At 43.2% G+C, this 15,997-nt stretch overlaps 1 protein-coding gene and 1 non-coding gene across 2 annotated transcripts in view; both read left to right on the top strand.

Annotated features, from left to right (window-relative positions):
* The window catches only part of AMFR (autocrine motility factor receptor), a 43,615-nt gene that overhangs the window by 22,921 nt on the left and 4,697 nt on the right, over positions 1–15,997 (top strand). The window contains exons 9-12 of the mRNA XM_012755918.3: positions 1,564–1,754; positions 4,912–5,015; positions 13,211–13,345; positions 15,521–15,604. Of these exons, the coding sequence (XP_012611372.2) occupies positions 1,564–1,754; positions 4,912–5,015; positions 13,211–13,345; positions 15,521–15,604 (514 nt within the window). The remainder of the gene's footprint in view (positions 1–1,563; positions 1,755–4,911; positions 5,016–13,210; positions 13,346–15,520; positions 15,605–15,997) is intronic.
* LOC142862995 (U6 spliceosomal RNA) lies at positions 13,949–14,055 on the top strand. The gene has a single exon (XR_012913885.1). It is a non-coding gene; the product is annotated as a U6 spliceosomal RNA (small nuclear RNA).

The following is a 15,997-nucleotide window of genomic DNA, read 5'->3' as shown; positions in this document are numbered from 1 at the left end:
GCTATAGAAGGTGTTTTTGCAAGATTTTGGAGTCCAGAGTCTGTTTTCTCTGAAGTTTGGTTTCTTTCAGTTATGGAAGTGTAGAATTTTTTTTAAAGGGCAACCATTATCTACTCAGTTGTACTCACCTTGGAGTTTTTAGGCTATTATATTTAGTGTGGGAGGTGTTTGCAGTCTGTGAAATAAATTTAGATTTGCTTATGGGGAAAGTATGTCACAGTGTAGCAAGGAAGGCAAGGATCTTGCAAGCTTTTGTAATCCCCACAAGGCTAATTTTACTAGTGGTATGATTGATTTAAGGGTGTTCATCAGGAGAAATGGACTTTTTAAAAATAGAATCACTTATTTGACTAAATTATCACAAACAGGAACTATAGGTACTTTATTATTTCAAAATGTGGTAGAGTTGGATGTGCATACAGACATATTGCCTTACTTTGTCACACACTCTTACAACACAGAGATAGTAAGAAGTAGCTCCATCTTGGTCTCTGGAAAAGTTTTGTTATGTAAGTACTGTTCGATTGCTGGAGACTTTGAGGATCATCACATTATGATGAAGTTCTCCTTTATAACTTTATATATGCACATGTTTATAGATATTATAAAAAAAAGACAATGTGTACTTGAGCTCTTAGAAAAATAATTCTCATAAAATGGGAAGGGAGCTTGAAGATCACTTCATTTTTTAGTGGAGAGTACTAGTCTAGAGAGGTTGAAGAATTTACCTGGATCACACAGCCAGTTAGTTAGTGGCACAGTTGGGACCAGATGTCAGATTTTCTACTTCTTATTCTAGTACCCTTCCCTTTAATGGACACCTTAAATACACAAGTATTTATTGAGTGTCTGCACATTATCATCTCCTGAAAAGAAGCTTCAGGCTTGTTGGGAAAGCAGAATGCAAAGAGAAGAGTGGGGAGGAAGTTAAGGGGGTGAGTGTAAGGATGTGGTGATAGGTAAGCTAGGAGAAGAGGGAAGGAAGGACCTGAGGGTCATGCTTGAGGAAAGAGTGGATTGGGTGGGGGTGATTTAGCAAATTTGGTCCCAGAGAAGTGAGCTGGAAGGAGAGGAGCTTGAGTGAGTGAGGGAGATCTTGGAAGTCAAGATTTTGAGGACAAGGTCAAAGTTAAGGTTATGACTATGTTAGTGGGCAGCTAAAGCAGAGTGAAAGCAAGATCATTGGGGTGGAAGACTCAAAGACATGAGTTGTTTATCATTTATCAGGTTGTTTATCATTTGGCCACATGCATTGGAAAGGAGGAAGGTGGTGAGTCACGCTATGAAGTCTTACTGAAGAGGGGTCGTGACCAGGAACTTGATAGATCACTGTGTATGGTAGAAAATTAACGTTCACAGCTCTAGTATACGCTACAGGTATATCAGAGTGAAGTAGGACAAAGAGGTAATGTCCACAAATGTTTCTCAAGTTTTAAATCTCACTAGTGGAAAACAGAAAATAAAATTGGAACACATTTGATACATTCAGAGTACTTCTGGTGAATTCTCACAAAATACACTAAGGAAGTATGTTCACATGTCTTATTTTGGACTTTTTGGTAGCTCCTGTCTTCGTTCCTGGCTAGAACAAGACACGTCCTGTCCAACATGCAGAATGTCTCTTAACATTGCTGACAATAACCGTGTCAGGGAAGACCATCAAGGCGAGAACTTGGACGAGAATTTGGTTCCTGTAGCAGCAGCCGAAGGCAGACCTCGCCTAAACCAGCACAATCACTTCTTCCACTTTGATGGTTAGTTGGTTTCAATCTCTAAAGCTATGGTCAAGGGGTTTTCTCCCCTAAGGGTATGCTGTTTTAATTATAAATTGTTCTGTACAGAGCACTTTAATATTGTACAGTCTTTGGCCTCATAATGATCTTTTGGTCAATGATGGACCCCATATATAGCAGGGGTCCGTAAGGTTATTATAACTAATGGAGATAAAAGTTAACTGTAAAACAGCCTCAGCAGGTCCTTTGGGAGGTATTCCAGAAGAAGGCATTGTTATCATAGGTGACAGCTCCATGCATGTTATTGCCCCTGAAAACCTTCCGGTGGGACAAGGTGTGGAGGTGGTAGACAGTGACATTAATGATCCTGACCCTGTGTAGGCCTAGGCTAGTATGTGTGTTTGTATCTTAGTTTTTAACAAAAATATTTATTATATAAAGTAAAATCAAAAAATTGTAAAAATAGACAAATAGCTTATGGAATATGGATATAAAGAAAGAAAATATTTTTGTATAGCTGTACAATATGTTTGTGTTTTAAGCTGTACAATGTGTTTATATTTTAAGCTAAGTGTTACTACAAAAAAGGCAAAAAGTTAAAAAACATTAAAAAGCTTTTATAAAAAACCTTTTTTGTAACAAAGTTATAGTAAGCTATGGTTAAATGGGTAAGGAAAAATGTTTTTATAAATTTAGTATAGCCTAAGTGTGCAATGTTTATAAAGTCTGCAGTATGACATTACAGTAATGTCATAGTTCATCATATTCACTCACCACTCCCCACTGACTCACCTAGAGCAACTTCCAGTCCTGCAAGCTCCATTCGTGGTAAATGCCCTATGCAAGTGTACCATTTTTTAACTTTTTTTTTTTTTTGAGGCAGAGTCTTGCTTTGTTGCCCAGGCTAGAGTGAGTGCCGTGGCGTCAGCCTGGCTCACAGCAACCTCAAACTCCTGGCTCAAGCAATCCTCCTGCCTCAGCCTCCCAAGTAGCTGGGACTGCAGGCATTCGCCACCATGCCCGGCTAATTTTTTGTATATATTAGTTGGCCAATTAATTTCTTTCTATTTATAGTAGAGACGGGGTCTCGCTCTTGCTCAGGCTGGTTTCGAACTCCTGACCTCGAGCAATCCGCCCGCCTCGGCCTCCCAGAGAGCTAGGATTATAGGCGTGAGCCACCGCGCCTGGCCTTTTTTAACTTTTATCCCATATTTTTACTGTATTTTTTCTTCATTTAGGTATGTTTGTATACACAGATACTTAGTATTGTATTACAGTTACCCGATTGCATTCACCATGGCAACATGCTGTACAGGTTTGTAGCCTAGGAGCAATAGGCTATACCTATAGCCTAGGTGTGTCGTAGGTTTGTGTAAGGACACTCTGATGTTCACACAAAACAAAACTGCCTAACGAAGCGTTTCTCAGAACATGTCCCTGTCATTAAGCTATGCCTGACTGTATGTCAGTTTTAATTGAAAGTGTTTAGTATGAATGGATGAATGGATAGACAGAACTGAGGGCCTCCTCCAGGCATTTTGCTAGATTCTGTGTCAGTGTATGTGGGTGGGGGCAGGAAGGTGGAGGTAATGAAATTGAATCAACCACGCCTTCAAGGAGCATACTTAATCAGTTTAATAGTTAACCTTTGCTAATCATTTATTGCATTGGTGTAGTATTTAAGCATATAATGAAGGATCATTGAGTAGCCTTTCCAGTGAGTACCAGAAACAGAATCAAAGTTGGAACCCTGTTGTTTTGTTCATAAAATATGAATATTCTGCCTCCCAGCAGTGTTGAAAGGAGTTGTAATAAAAACCACACTTAAAATTCTAAGGCTGTGGGCACCATATCTGGGGCTGATTGATCATCCTTCCTTTATTCACATTGAGCTGCTGTTGATTTTCGTCAGTCCATTACCACTAAATTCTCTGAGTTCATGTTTCTGATTATTACTGCAAAACAGGCACCGCTGGAATTTTGTTAGGAGGAATGCTTTCCAGATCTTTGATTTGAGTTTCTGAGGGTGGACTATGTGGGACGTTGGTGAAATCCCTCAAAGAAAGGACCAAGGGGAGTAGAGTGATGTCTCCAAGATTAGGCGAGGGTTGCTAGGCCGGCTGGGCCTGGAATGCTGGGGGGTCTACAGGGCCTGGTTTGGTGGCTGATACTGTAAGAGATCTGCTAGGTAGCACTTCCAAAATACACTAGCAGTATTGGAGATGGATCCTGGCTGTGTCATCCATTATTTTATCAATTATTAATACTAAAAATTTAGTCAAAATAGATTAAGTCAACTTTATTTCTCTGTAGTAAGTACATGAAATAAGGATCTATTTTTTTAATGAGTGCATTTTGTTTGGCAAGACCTCTGAGATGGCCTTTTAACTTGATTTATATTTCATGCCTCAGTGCTTCTTTGGGAAGGAATGAAAAAGCACCCTTAAATGGGTGGCTTGGTGTTGGGTTTACAGCCAGTACTTGGTGGTGGTATATCTTGGGCTCCCCATTCCTTCAGAATATAACAGAAGCAGCAGACTTCTTGATGCCGGTAGCCCACAAGTCTGTATTATAGAATAGAACTCTTTGAAAAGAATTTTGAATTCAAAACTTGAGGTTTTTAAGATTATTGGAGAAGATACTCCTTGAAAGCAAATGTCACAACACTGTCTCCAAATGAGTAGCAGTGTGTGTACAGTGTGAAAGGGAAGGGCACACACCGATCAGCTGTAGCAGTTTCAGAGCCAGGAAAACCTTCCGTGTGTCCTAGGCCGAGAGAGCGGGTGGGGCTCGTGTGGATCCAGGGCCACTGGGAAGCAGTGTTGGAAGCAGTGTTGGACGCCTATTGGTGCAGTGTTGTAGAGCCTGCCTGGCTGGCTTCACATCTTTGCCATCGTAATTAAACTGCGTGATCTTGGACAAGTTACCTAACTTCTAAGTGCCCTGGGGACCAAAGACCAAGGGGATTAGAGTCATGTCTAGAAGAATAAAAGTAGGACGTAGCGTGTGGGGGTTTAGTGAGAACTAAATGAGCCAGTCCACAAGGAACAAGAGGCCTGGCATACTTTGAGCCTTCCATGAACACGGGCATTCTTACAGGGTGGTGACTTGAGAGCAGATGACACACATGGGGAGAACCAGGGCTCTAAACCTTGTGCTGGATTCTTGTTCGTTTCAGGGTCCCGGATTGCAAGCTGGCTGCCGAGCTTTTCGGTTGAAGTGATGCACACCACCAACATTCTTGGCATCACGCAGGCAAGCAGCTCCCAGCTCAATGCCATGGTAAGGACTGCCGACCGCGTTAAGGAGGGCGCATCTGCGCTCTGCGGATGACCTTGTCGGGCTTGCTCTGCTCTGGCAAAATAGCAGCATTTTCAGGGGCTTTTTCTTATTCATTGAGACTGCTCGAATTCCTGTGTTGTAACATTTGAAATGAGTTTAGAAGCTGGCCTTCATTTTGTCTCTGTGGCAGGCGGTCTCACCTTTTCTGAGTGCTACTAGGCTCACACCGTGGTGACCTCGGCCTCCCTTGGGACTCTCCCTTGATTTTACCAGAATGTTTTTAGGGAGTTATTGACTAGAGTGAATGATGTGCCTTTTATTGAAAATTGTATGAGGCCTACCAAATGTGGGTTTTGTCCCCATCCCCTCCTTCTCCAAAAATAAATGTGCGTGTGTGTGTGTGTGTGTGTGTGTGTGTGTGTGTGTGTGTGTATGGGTATCATGTGGGTGTATGCCTTGAGATGTTGAAGCATGCTGTTGGCTCAAGGATATTACTCAGATACCTCACGTTTCTTTGTATTTTTCCAAAGATGTGTGTTTTTATTTTATAATTATGGAGAAACATGTTTCATCATTGTTGAAAAATCTAGACTCATTGTTATAATAAATGCATGAGTCTTAAAATGCAAACCATCTTAGTCCTGCTTGGATTAGGCCTCTGCCTGACCTGGCTAAACATGGCCAGCACTTTGGAAGGTCATTGGTTCATTTGTTCATTTGTTAATCTTAATTTGCTTATTGAACAACTGTGTACTGAGAGCCTGTTTCTGCAACAGGCCCTGTGCTGAATACGGCAGCTGCATCGTCAGTGACAAAGGCGTGTCTTACTCTCACGCAGGGTAAACTCTCCTGGGGGGGGGCAGATTGTAAACACAAACAAGCGAGGTAGTTGCTGGTGCTGATGGGTGCTCTGGAGGCAGCGTGGCAGCGTGGCTGGGTAAGGGCTGTTGTAGAGGAGGCGTTTGGAGACATTCTCTCTGAGCAGCTAATGTTTAAGCCGAGACATGAAGGACGAGATGGAGGTAGATTGGGGGAGGAGGCAATGGAGACAGCAGGTGCAAAGGCCATGAGGTGGGAGAGAGTGCTGGTAACTGAGAAATGTCACTGTGGTTGGAGCCCAGCAAGTAGAGGACCAAGATTGTGATGTAAATTGAGCCAGAACATGCAGGGGCTTGTAGGCTACAGTCAAGTTTAAGTCTTTTTCTTTTTTTGAGACAGAGTCTCGCTCTGTTGCCCGGGTTAGAGTGCCGTGGCGTCAGCCTAGCTCACAGCAACCTCAAACTCCTGGGCTCAAGCAATCCTCCTGCCTCAGCCTCCCGAGTAGCTGGGACTACAGGCATGCGCCACCATGCCTGGCTAATTTTTTCTATATATTTTTAGTTGGCCAATTAATTTCTTTCTATTTTTTTAGTAGAGATGGGGTCTCACTCTTTTTCAGGCTGGTTTTGAACTCTTGACCTTGAGCAATCCTGCTTTGGCCTCCCAGAGTGCTACGATTACAGGCATGAGCACCGGCCACAAGTTTAAGTCTTATAATGAAAGTATTTGAAGGCCACTCAAAGCTTTTTATACAGTCCTCCATCACCACCACTACCAGGAGACTGACGGGACATTTTAAAGAATGGATTTGCTTCTGGGGGGAGAGTGAATTTTAGAGGATCAAAAATGGAAGCAGTGAAACAGGTTAGGAGATTGTTGCAGTAGTTTAGGCAAACTAAAATGGTGGTGGCTTGGATGGGATGTTAGAAATACAGATGAAAAGAAAGGGCAGATTTAAGATACTGTTGTAAGATGAGCTGACAGGACTTGATGCTTTGATTTGGATGGGGTGGCAGTGGGGTGAGGGAGGGGAGGAGTGAAAGCTAGGTGTAGGTTCTGGTTAAGCAGCTGAGTCGATGGTGGTCCCATGTACTGAGATAGGCAAGGCTCCGGGAGGAACAGGCTTGAGGACTGGGCTGCAGCTTTATGTTTGGGCAGGTTTGGGATGTCACGGAGGCCATTCTGGACCTCAGTGAAGAAAAGAAGCAAGAGGTGCACCTTGGGAATTTTAGGTCTGTAGGTGACATCTAAAGCAGGGGACAGAGGTCTAGCAGAGGGGGAGAAGCTATGACAGCCAATCGAGAGGAAACCAGGAGAAAGTGACAGCACAAGCCCAGAGGAGTTTGGGTTTCCAGGAGGGAAGAGTCAAGTGTGTGGGAATTCTTAGAAGGTGAGGTCACAGAAGGGCATGCTGGCTTTGGCAGAGTGGAAGTAATTGATTAGCTGGAGAAGAACAAGCACTTTTCGTGGCCTGAGGGCTAGAATACTGCTTTGTGGTGGATTGAAAAATGCATAGGAGCTAAAGTTCCCTAAGGTGGAAGCTTACTTTATTGATTCTTAGATCTTGTTTTCTAATGTGTGCACACAGGGCTATATAACTTCCTCCAGGCCCTGCTTTCACCACATCTCACAAATTTTGATGTTGTGTTTTCATTTTCATTTAGTTCAAAATACGTTTAAATTTATCTTCAGATTTCTTTGATCTGTGTGTTATTTAGAAGGACTTGTTCAATCTCCATGTATTTTGGGATTTTCCAGTTTTCTTCTGTTACTGATTTCTAGTCTAATTCCACTGTAGTCTGAGAACAGACATTGTATAGTTTCTATTCTTTTAAATTTGTTAAAGTGTGTTTTATGGCCTAGAATGTGGGCTGTCTTGGTGAATGTCCCAGGTGAGCTTGAGAAAAATATGTGTTCTGCTGCTGTTGGACGAAGTAGTCTATGGATATTGATTGTATACAGTTGATCGATGGTGGTGTTGAGTTCAACTCTGTTCTTACTGATCTTCTGCCTGCTTGGTCTGTCTGGTTTTGATGGAGTAGTGTTGTAGTCTCCAGCTCTTGATACTGGATTCATGTGTTCCCTTTGTGGCTCTTTTAGTTTTTGCCTCATGTAGTTTGATGGTCTGTTGTTAGGTGTGTACACACATTAAAGATGTTATGTGTTCTTGGAGAACTGAACTCATGATCATTTTCTAATGGCCTTCTTATCCCTGATAGCTGTTCTTGCTTTGAAGTCTGCTCTGTGAAATTAATATAGCTGCTTCTGGTCTTTTGATTAGTGTTAGCATGGTGATATATTTTTCTCTATCTGTTTTCTTTTATCTGTATGTGACTTTATATTTAAATTAGATTTCTTATGAACAGATATAGTTAGGTTTTATTTTTTAATTCAACTCTGACAATCTCTGTCTTAATTGGTATGTTTAGACCATTGATGTTCAAAGTGATTATTGATATATTTGGATTAATTTCTATCATTTTTGTTGCCTAGATTCTTGTTTCTATTTTTGTCTTTGGTGGTTTTAATTGAACATTTTGTAGGATTCCATTTTTGCTCCTTTTTTAGCATATTAGTTATACTTCTTGTTACTTTCTTCAGTGGCTGCCCTAGACTTTGCAATATACATTTGCGCCTAATCCAACTCCATTTTCAAATAGTGGATACCACTGCATGAGTGCTTTATAATAAAACAATCTAATTCCTCCCTTCCGTCCTTGTATCATTTATTGCTGTCATTAATTTTGCATATATATGGGTACATAAGCATATATATATATATAGACACAAGCATAGGTAATTGAATTGTTGCTATTATTTTGAACAAACTTATCTGATAGATCATTTAAGAATAAGAAAAATAAAAATTTTCATTTTATCTTATTCCTTCTCTGATGTTCTTCTTTTGCATGTAGATCTGCATTTCTGACCTATATCAATTTCTTTTTCTCCAAAGAACTTCTCTTAACATTTCTAGTAAGGCAGGACTATTAGCAACACATTTCCTCAATTTCTGTTGGTCTGAAAAAGTCTTTATTTCTCCTTCACTTTTGAAGGATAATTTTTTAGGGTATAGAACTACATTAGTGGGTTTTTTCTCTCAACTTTAAATATCTCCCTTCACTCTCTTCTTGCTGGCAGGTTTCTGAGAAGTTGATGTAATTCTTATCTTTGCTCCTCTATAGGTAAGGTATTTTTTTTCATTGGGCTTCTTTTAGGATTTTTTCTTAATCTTTGACTTTCTAGAATTTGAATATGATATCCCAGGTATAGTTATTCTGGCATTTATTATTCTTGCTATATTTTGAGATCTGTGGATTGGTGTCTAACATTGGGGAACTTCTCAGTCATTATTGTTTCAAATGTTTCTTCTCTTCCTTTCCCTTTTTCTTCTCCTTCTGGTATTGCCACTATGTATATTTATGCCTTTTGTAGCTATCTCACCATCCTTGGATATTCTGCTCTGTTTCAGTTTTTATTCTCTTTGCTTTTTAGTTTTCAAAATTTATATTGAGATATCCTCAAGCTCAGACATTCTTCTCTCATACGTGTCTAGTCTACTAATAAGCCCATCAAAGGCATTCTGCACTTCTACTGTAGTGTTTTGATCTCTAGTATTTCCTTTTTGTTCTTAGAATTTCCATCTCTGCTTCTGTTGCCCATTTGTTCTTACATGGTGTCTACTTTATCCATTAGCGCTCTTAGCATGTTAGTCATAGTTGTTTTAAATTTCCAATTTAAATTCCCATCATCCCCTACTGTGTCTGGTTCTGGTGCTGGCTCTGTCTCTTCATAATGCCTTTTTTGTCTTTTAGTATGCCTGAGAATTTGTTCACGATAGCTGAACGTGAGGTGCTGTGTAAAAAGGACTGTGGCAAACAGGTCTATAGTGATGTGTGTGAGGTGTGGGGGGCGGGGAAGCTTTCTCTGGTCCTGTGATCAGGTCTCAGTCTCCAGGTGAGTCTGTGCCTCTGACCGTGAACTTCACGTGTACTTCTCAGTTCCCCTTCTCACGTGGGACAGGATGGCTAGCGTGGGCTGGAGGTCCCCAGTCGGTTTGGCTCTGGTGAAGCCCAGCAGATTCAGTTCTGGTTAAACAGTTTCTCCTGAGGGCAGGCCTTGAGAACAGAGTGCTCCGACTTATTTCAGCATGGGTTTTCCCCTCCCCTGCTGAAAGCAGGAGACTTTTCTCAGATATTTTACTGCAGGAACCTGGTGGAGCTCCTGTGGGTAAACCTCATAATATTGTTGAGTGTCCCCTATGCCTGAATCCCCTGGAGTTTTTTTGTTTTGAAACAGTGCCTCACTCTTTTGCCTGGGCTGGAGTGCAGTGGCATCATAGCTCTCTTTAACCTCAAACTCCTGGGTTCAAGTGATCCTCCTGCCCCAACCTCCCAGGTAGCTGGGACTGCAGGTATGCACCACCATGCCCAGCTAATTCTTTAAAATTATTTTTTGTAGAGACAAGGTCTTGATATTGCCCAGGCTGGGGCCCTGGAGGATTTTTTTTTTTTTTTTTTTTTTGAGACAGGTCTCACTCTGTTGCCCGGGCTAGAGTGCTGTGGCGTCAGCCTAGCTCATAGCAACCTCAAACTCCTGGGCTCAAGCAATCCTCCTGCCTCAGCCTCCGAGTAGCTGGGACTACAGGCATGCGCCACCATGCCTGGCTAATTTTTTGTATATATATTTTTAGTTGGATGATTTAAAGGTCCCCCAACCTTTTTGGCACCAGGGACCAAGTTTCATGGATTAGTGGGGGGAGGGGGAGGAGGGTATGGTTTCGGGATGATTCAAGCACGTTACATTTATTGTGCCGTCAGACCTCTCTGCTAGTGATAATCTGTATGTGCAGCAGCTCCCCAGCGCTAGCATACCGCCTCTGCTCCACCTCAGGTCATCAGGCATTAGATTCCCATAAGGAGTGTGCAACCCAGATCTCTTACATGTGCAGTTTACAGTAGGGTTGTGCTCCTATGAGCATCTAATGCCACTGATAAGAGGTGCAGCTCAGGCGGTGATGCGGGTGATGGGGAGCGGCTGTAAATACGGATGAAGGCTCGCTCATTCACCCGCAGCTCACTCACCTGCTGCTCACCTCCTGCTGTGCAGCCTGGTTCCTGATACCAGTCCATGGCCCAGGGGTTGGGAACCGCAGCTTTAAACCATCTCTAGATTACTTGTATTACCTAATGTAATATAAATGCCATGTAAATAGTTAGTATACTGCATTGTTTAGGAAATAATGACATGAAAAATAGCCTGTACATGTCTAGTACAACCATTGTAGATCCACGGTTTGTTGAATCTGAGGATGTGAAACCTGAGAATATGAGGGCCTACTATTCACTTACAAATGGTTAAGATGGTAAATTTTATCAGTTTTTGACCATTATTAAAAAAGGAGGAGGAGGCATGGCTCCTGCTGGCTCTTTGAGGGCTTCTCCATGAAACCCTCAGCCAGGTCAGCTGCAGAGAGCAAGAGTGACATCACAGTGGGCCTAGGTGGTCTGGCAGTGCAGCAGCCCAGTATGGCCACTGCTGGGCTCGTGGCAGGCTCTGTGGGTTCTTCGGTATCAGGCAACTGTTGAGGCTCTGCGGCTGGACCATCCCACCTGTCTCCTTAATAAAGTCAGGCGTCATGGCGCGTGACCCTCCTAGGAATGAGAATTTCATTCTTGGAATTGGTGTGTTTAGAATTCTCAGGCAGGCCCTGGCTGTTCTTCCTCCAGCTCTGTGATGGTTTGGAATGCACTGTTTTTAGTAGAACTAATTTACTGGAACCATGCATTTTTTTTATTAAGATCCAATATTTAACTTGCTGGATTTTCTAGAAGAAAAGATGTGGTCTAGTAAAATGAGTCTTAAGGATTTTTTTATTTGGGAAATGAGGGGGAAGCTGTTTAAGAATAGAGAAGAATTTTGTCTTATAGAGATTTTTATGTAGTCTTCCCCAGTTAGCTTTGATTTGACCTAGGAGGAAAATCATCAACTCATATTTACATGAACACTGGAATGTGGAGGTCCTGGGGCCCCTGAGCACGGATTTTCCTGCCAGCGCCCACCAGCAGTGGTCTGAGCAAAGCTCTGCAGGCATCGCCTGGTGTTGAGACATGGCCCCCCTCCCGTATAGTTCGTAACGACATGTTCCTTAGGAGCTAGTAGCTCAATAATAGACTTTATATGTGATCCTAAAGCAATTATTTTTTCCTCCATTTTCTTTATTTGTTTAAATTTTTGGGACTTTTCCACAAATAAAACCTCAAACATAAGTATTTATAAAATAAATATATGTATGTGAAAAGCAAAAATAAAATCTGGAGCTGCTTGGATGGAAGTGTGGGTGGTGGTGTCCCGGGCCTGTGCCTGCCACCCCTGCACACCTGCCCACCCTAGAGCCGTAAGTGGACTCTGAGTAGTTTCTAGAGTACACTTTGAAAACTACAGCTCCAGGGCAGTACTAGGCATTTGCAATCTTTTTTTTTAGACAGTCTCACTCTGTTGCCTTGGGGCTATGGCATCAGCCTAGCTCACAGCAACTTCAAACTCCTGGGCTCAGTGGACCTTCCTGCCTCAGCCTCCCAAGTAGCTGGGACTACAGGCATGCACCACCATGCCCAGCTAATTTTATATATATATATTTAGTTGTCCAGCTAATTTCTTTCTATATATTTTTTAATAGCAACAGGGTCTCCCTCTTGTTCAGGCTGGTCTTGAACTCTTGAGCTCAAAACGATCCGCCCGCCTCGGCCTCCCAGAGTAGTGTCCGGTTCAGCTCCCACCATTGTGTAACCATCACCGTAATCAAGAGAGAGAACTGTTCCATCCCCCCTCCAAAATTTCATCTTGCCCCTTTGGAGTCACTTCCTTCCCCCGCCTCCAGCTCCTGGCAACCACTTACGAATTTTCTTTGCCTCTAATTTTGCCTATTCCAGGATGTCATATAAATGGAATCATGCAATTGGGCTCTTTAGTCAGACTCTTTTCACTTAACATAATGCATTTGAATTTCACCCGTTACGTGTTTCAGAGGTTTGTTCCTAAATTTTAGGAATTACATCTTTAAGGAGAACACATTTTTATGCTGAAGTTATACTGAGCTTTAAAATTAATTCTTTTAAAAACTAGAATATTCTAGTTGAGCCTGTGTTGGGATCCAGTGGGATTTCTCTGCTTTTTTATTTTTATTCCCAGTTTCCTGTTGGCATCCTGGAAAAATACTACTAAAGGGACTGTAGTTTGAAGGTGATCTTCAGACTAGAAGTGGCTTCCTTGCTGTGTTTTTGAGGCATGACGTCGAAGTCACTGCCTGCCATGCACTATGCCTCAGTGACTCACTGTCGAGAATGAATGTTTCTGCTCTGTCTGTATTCCTACAGGCTCATCAGATTCAGGAGATGTTTCCCCAGGTTCCATACCACCTAGTGCTGCAGGACCTGCAGCTGACACGGTCAGTGGAAATAACAACAGACAACATTTTAGAAGGACGGATTCAAGTACCTTTCCCCACACAGGTAAAACCGGTTTTAAGCATGACAAATGGAATCTGTTTTCATGTTTAATTCTCTAGAGCAGGCGTCCTTAAACTATGGCCTGCGGGCCACATGCAGGCCGCCTAGCACGTTTATCCGGCCCTCTGAGTGATTTTGCCGCCACTGCCTGTCCTGCTTAGCAGCTGACTCGTCCTGGGCCCATAGTGCGCACTCTCTAACAGTCTGAGGGACAGTGAACTGGCCCCCTGTTTAAAAAGTTTGAGGACCCCTGCTCTAGAGTAACTTTTTTAGTTACTTAACAACTGAGTATCATTTGTGATTTAATGCAGGGTTTCTGTAAACTCCCTAACTTTCCCTAACTAGTGACTGAGAACAGACCCACCAAAGACAAGGGCAAATGTGTTCGGGTAATTTTTTGTACAGATGTACACTGCAAACCAGCCTGGCCTTGCCAGTCTAGGAGGTCATGGCATCGGGTCCTGTTGGACAAGGATCAACAATTTTTTTCTGTAAAGGGCAGATAATACATTTTTTTTAGGCTTTGCAGGCCATTACAGTCCCTGTTGCAGCTTCTCAGCTCTGCTGTTGTGGCACTAAAGCAGCTGTGGACAATATGTAAATGAAGTGCTCACTTGGGCAGCACAGGCACTAAAATTGGAACAATACAGAGAAGATTAGCATGGCCCCTGTGCAATGATGATATGCAAATTCACAAAGTGCTTTTTAAAAATATGTAAATGAATGAGCAAGACTGTTCCAATAAAACTTTATTTACAAAAATAGGCAGAGGGGTGAATAATGCCATCTGTCCCTGATTGGCTCTGCGCATTGGTGTGGTTTCCATTCGGTATGATTCACATCTCTCTGAGGTATTTTTGATTTTTAAAGGAGGTCAGATTTTCCGGCCCATCACATAAACACTTTGATGGGTACAAGAAGTGTTAATATATTATAGATGAGTTTTCTGGCAGGACCAAGAGACTTATATATGACCAAGGAATAATCTATCAAAAATTATTCATTTTCAGTGTGCAAAAATATATGGAAGTCTACTAATAAAATTCTAAACCTTGAGACTCATTGAAGAGAGAAGGTACATGGACTCCATCACATGGGCTAAGATACTAACGTGTTTCTTCAAAATTAAGACCTACCCATAAAATAAGCCCTAGCAGGATTTCTAAGCATTTGCGCAATAGAAGCCCTACCCCCAAAATAAGACCTAGTGATGGGCATGGCTACGCAGTGCATCTGCACAACCCATGCATGTCGTCGTGGAGCAGTAAAGAAGACGAGCAGCCCTTCTCATCTGCCCCATGAGAGCTCTAGTGCTTGACGTGAGAGATTGGGGCCAATGGTTCTAAAGGAAATAGAGTCGCAAGAAATTCAGGATGGAATTCGGGGTTTGGAGAGTTATGATGATGTTCCAGAAGAAGATGACTTAACTATATTTGAATAAATGTAGATTGTTGTACCATACTTAAAAAATAACACAACTCCTGAAAATAAGCCCTAGGGTGTCTTCTTAAGGAAAAATAAATATAAGACCCTGTCTTATTTTTGGGGAAACATGGTAGATGTGGCGCCCCAGTGCTCGGCTATCTGGCCTGGTTCCTGGCCTTGGATTTTCCCAGAAGCAGACCCTGAAACAGGGATTCGAATGCAAACAGTTAATTTGGGAGGCGATCCCAGGAATCATTGGTAGTGGGAGGGATGTGAAATAGGGAAGGAACGCGGCCAGTAAAGGGTTAGTTATCAAGCAAGTTACCCCCTGAGTGACTAACGCTCACTCCCACCTGGGCCCTCTGGAACCCAGTGGAGAACATATTATCCCTCCTGAGAGGTGAGCAGCCGGGGTGTTTAGCCACTAATTCCCATCAGTCACTGGTTGAGGGCTGCCTCTGGGGCTGGCAGAGTTACCTCGTGCAGCCAGAGAAAGTGCTCAGGCAGCGAGTGACACACAGGACCTGGCCAGCACTGAGACGGTCGGACTCGAGGGACGGGGCCGGACCCCACAGCACGCGCAGCGTTGGTTAATGGCCTGCACCCGCTAAAGATAATTTCCTCGATGCTGTAGACTTCGTTAAAGTTACAGACTGTTAGGGACCAAAGCAGCCTCTGCCCTTCAGGGTTTCCCTGTATGTTATTTAATTTCCGAATGACTCTGCGCTGTTTGTGGTCCCGTTTCTCTTTCAGCGGTCAGAGAGCATTAGACCTGCACTGAACAGCCCCGTGGAAAGGCCGAACAATGACCAGGAAGAGGGAGAAACTTCTACTCAGGTAAGATCAGCGTGCTAGCAAGAGCGAGTCCACGGGAATGTGGAGGGGTATTGTGGTCCCTGGCAGTGGTCGTCTCTGTCCTGATGTTTGTGAAGTGTGTGTAGGGCGAGAGTACAAAACAAGGCTGTGTGCTGTATCTGTCTCAGTGTTAAAGATGGACAAACTAGGCTGTGCCCGCAGCGTGGGCCGCGTGTCCACACAGGGCTTGCGGCCCACTCCCTGGGGATTGCCCTCGTGCCCTGCAGGAGAACGGACTCTGGCTCCCCAAGCCAGCCCTGCCACCTCAGCTTGAGTGGGAGCCCAAAGAAGGGCAGGAGGAGCCAGATGGGGGTGCACTAGGGCAAGGGAGCTGAGGCCATGGCCATACTCTCCCCCACACCTCCCTGGTCCAAC

Source organism: Microcebus murinus, chromosome 20 (assembly GCF_040939455.1).
Source record: "Microcebus murinus isolate Inina chromosome 20, M.murinus_Inina_mat1.0, whole genome shotgun sequence".
In the NCBI taxonomy this organism is placed as follows: Eukaryota; Metazoa; Chordata; class Mammalia; order Primates; family Cheirogaleidae; genus Microcebus; species Microcebus murinus.
The sequence above is the reverse complement of the archived record's forward strand: the minus strand, read 5'-3'. Positions and strand labels throughout refer to the sequence as shown.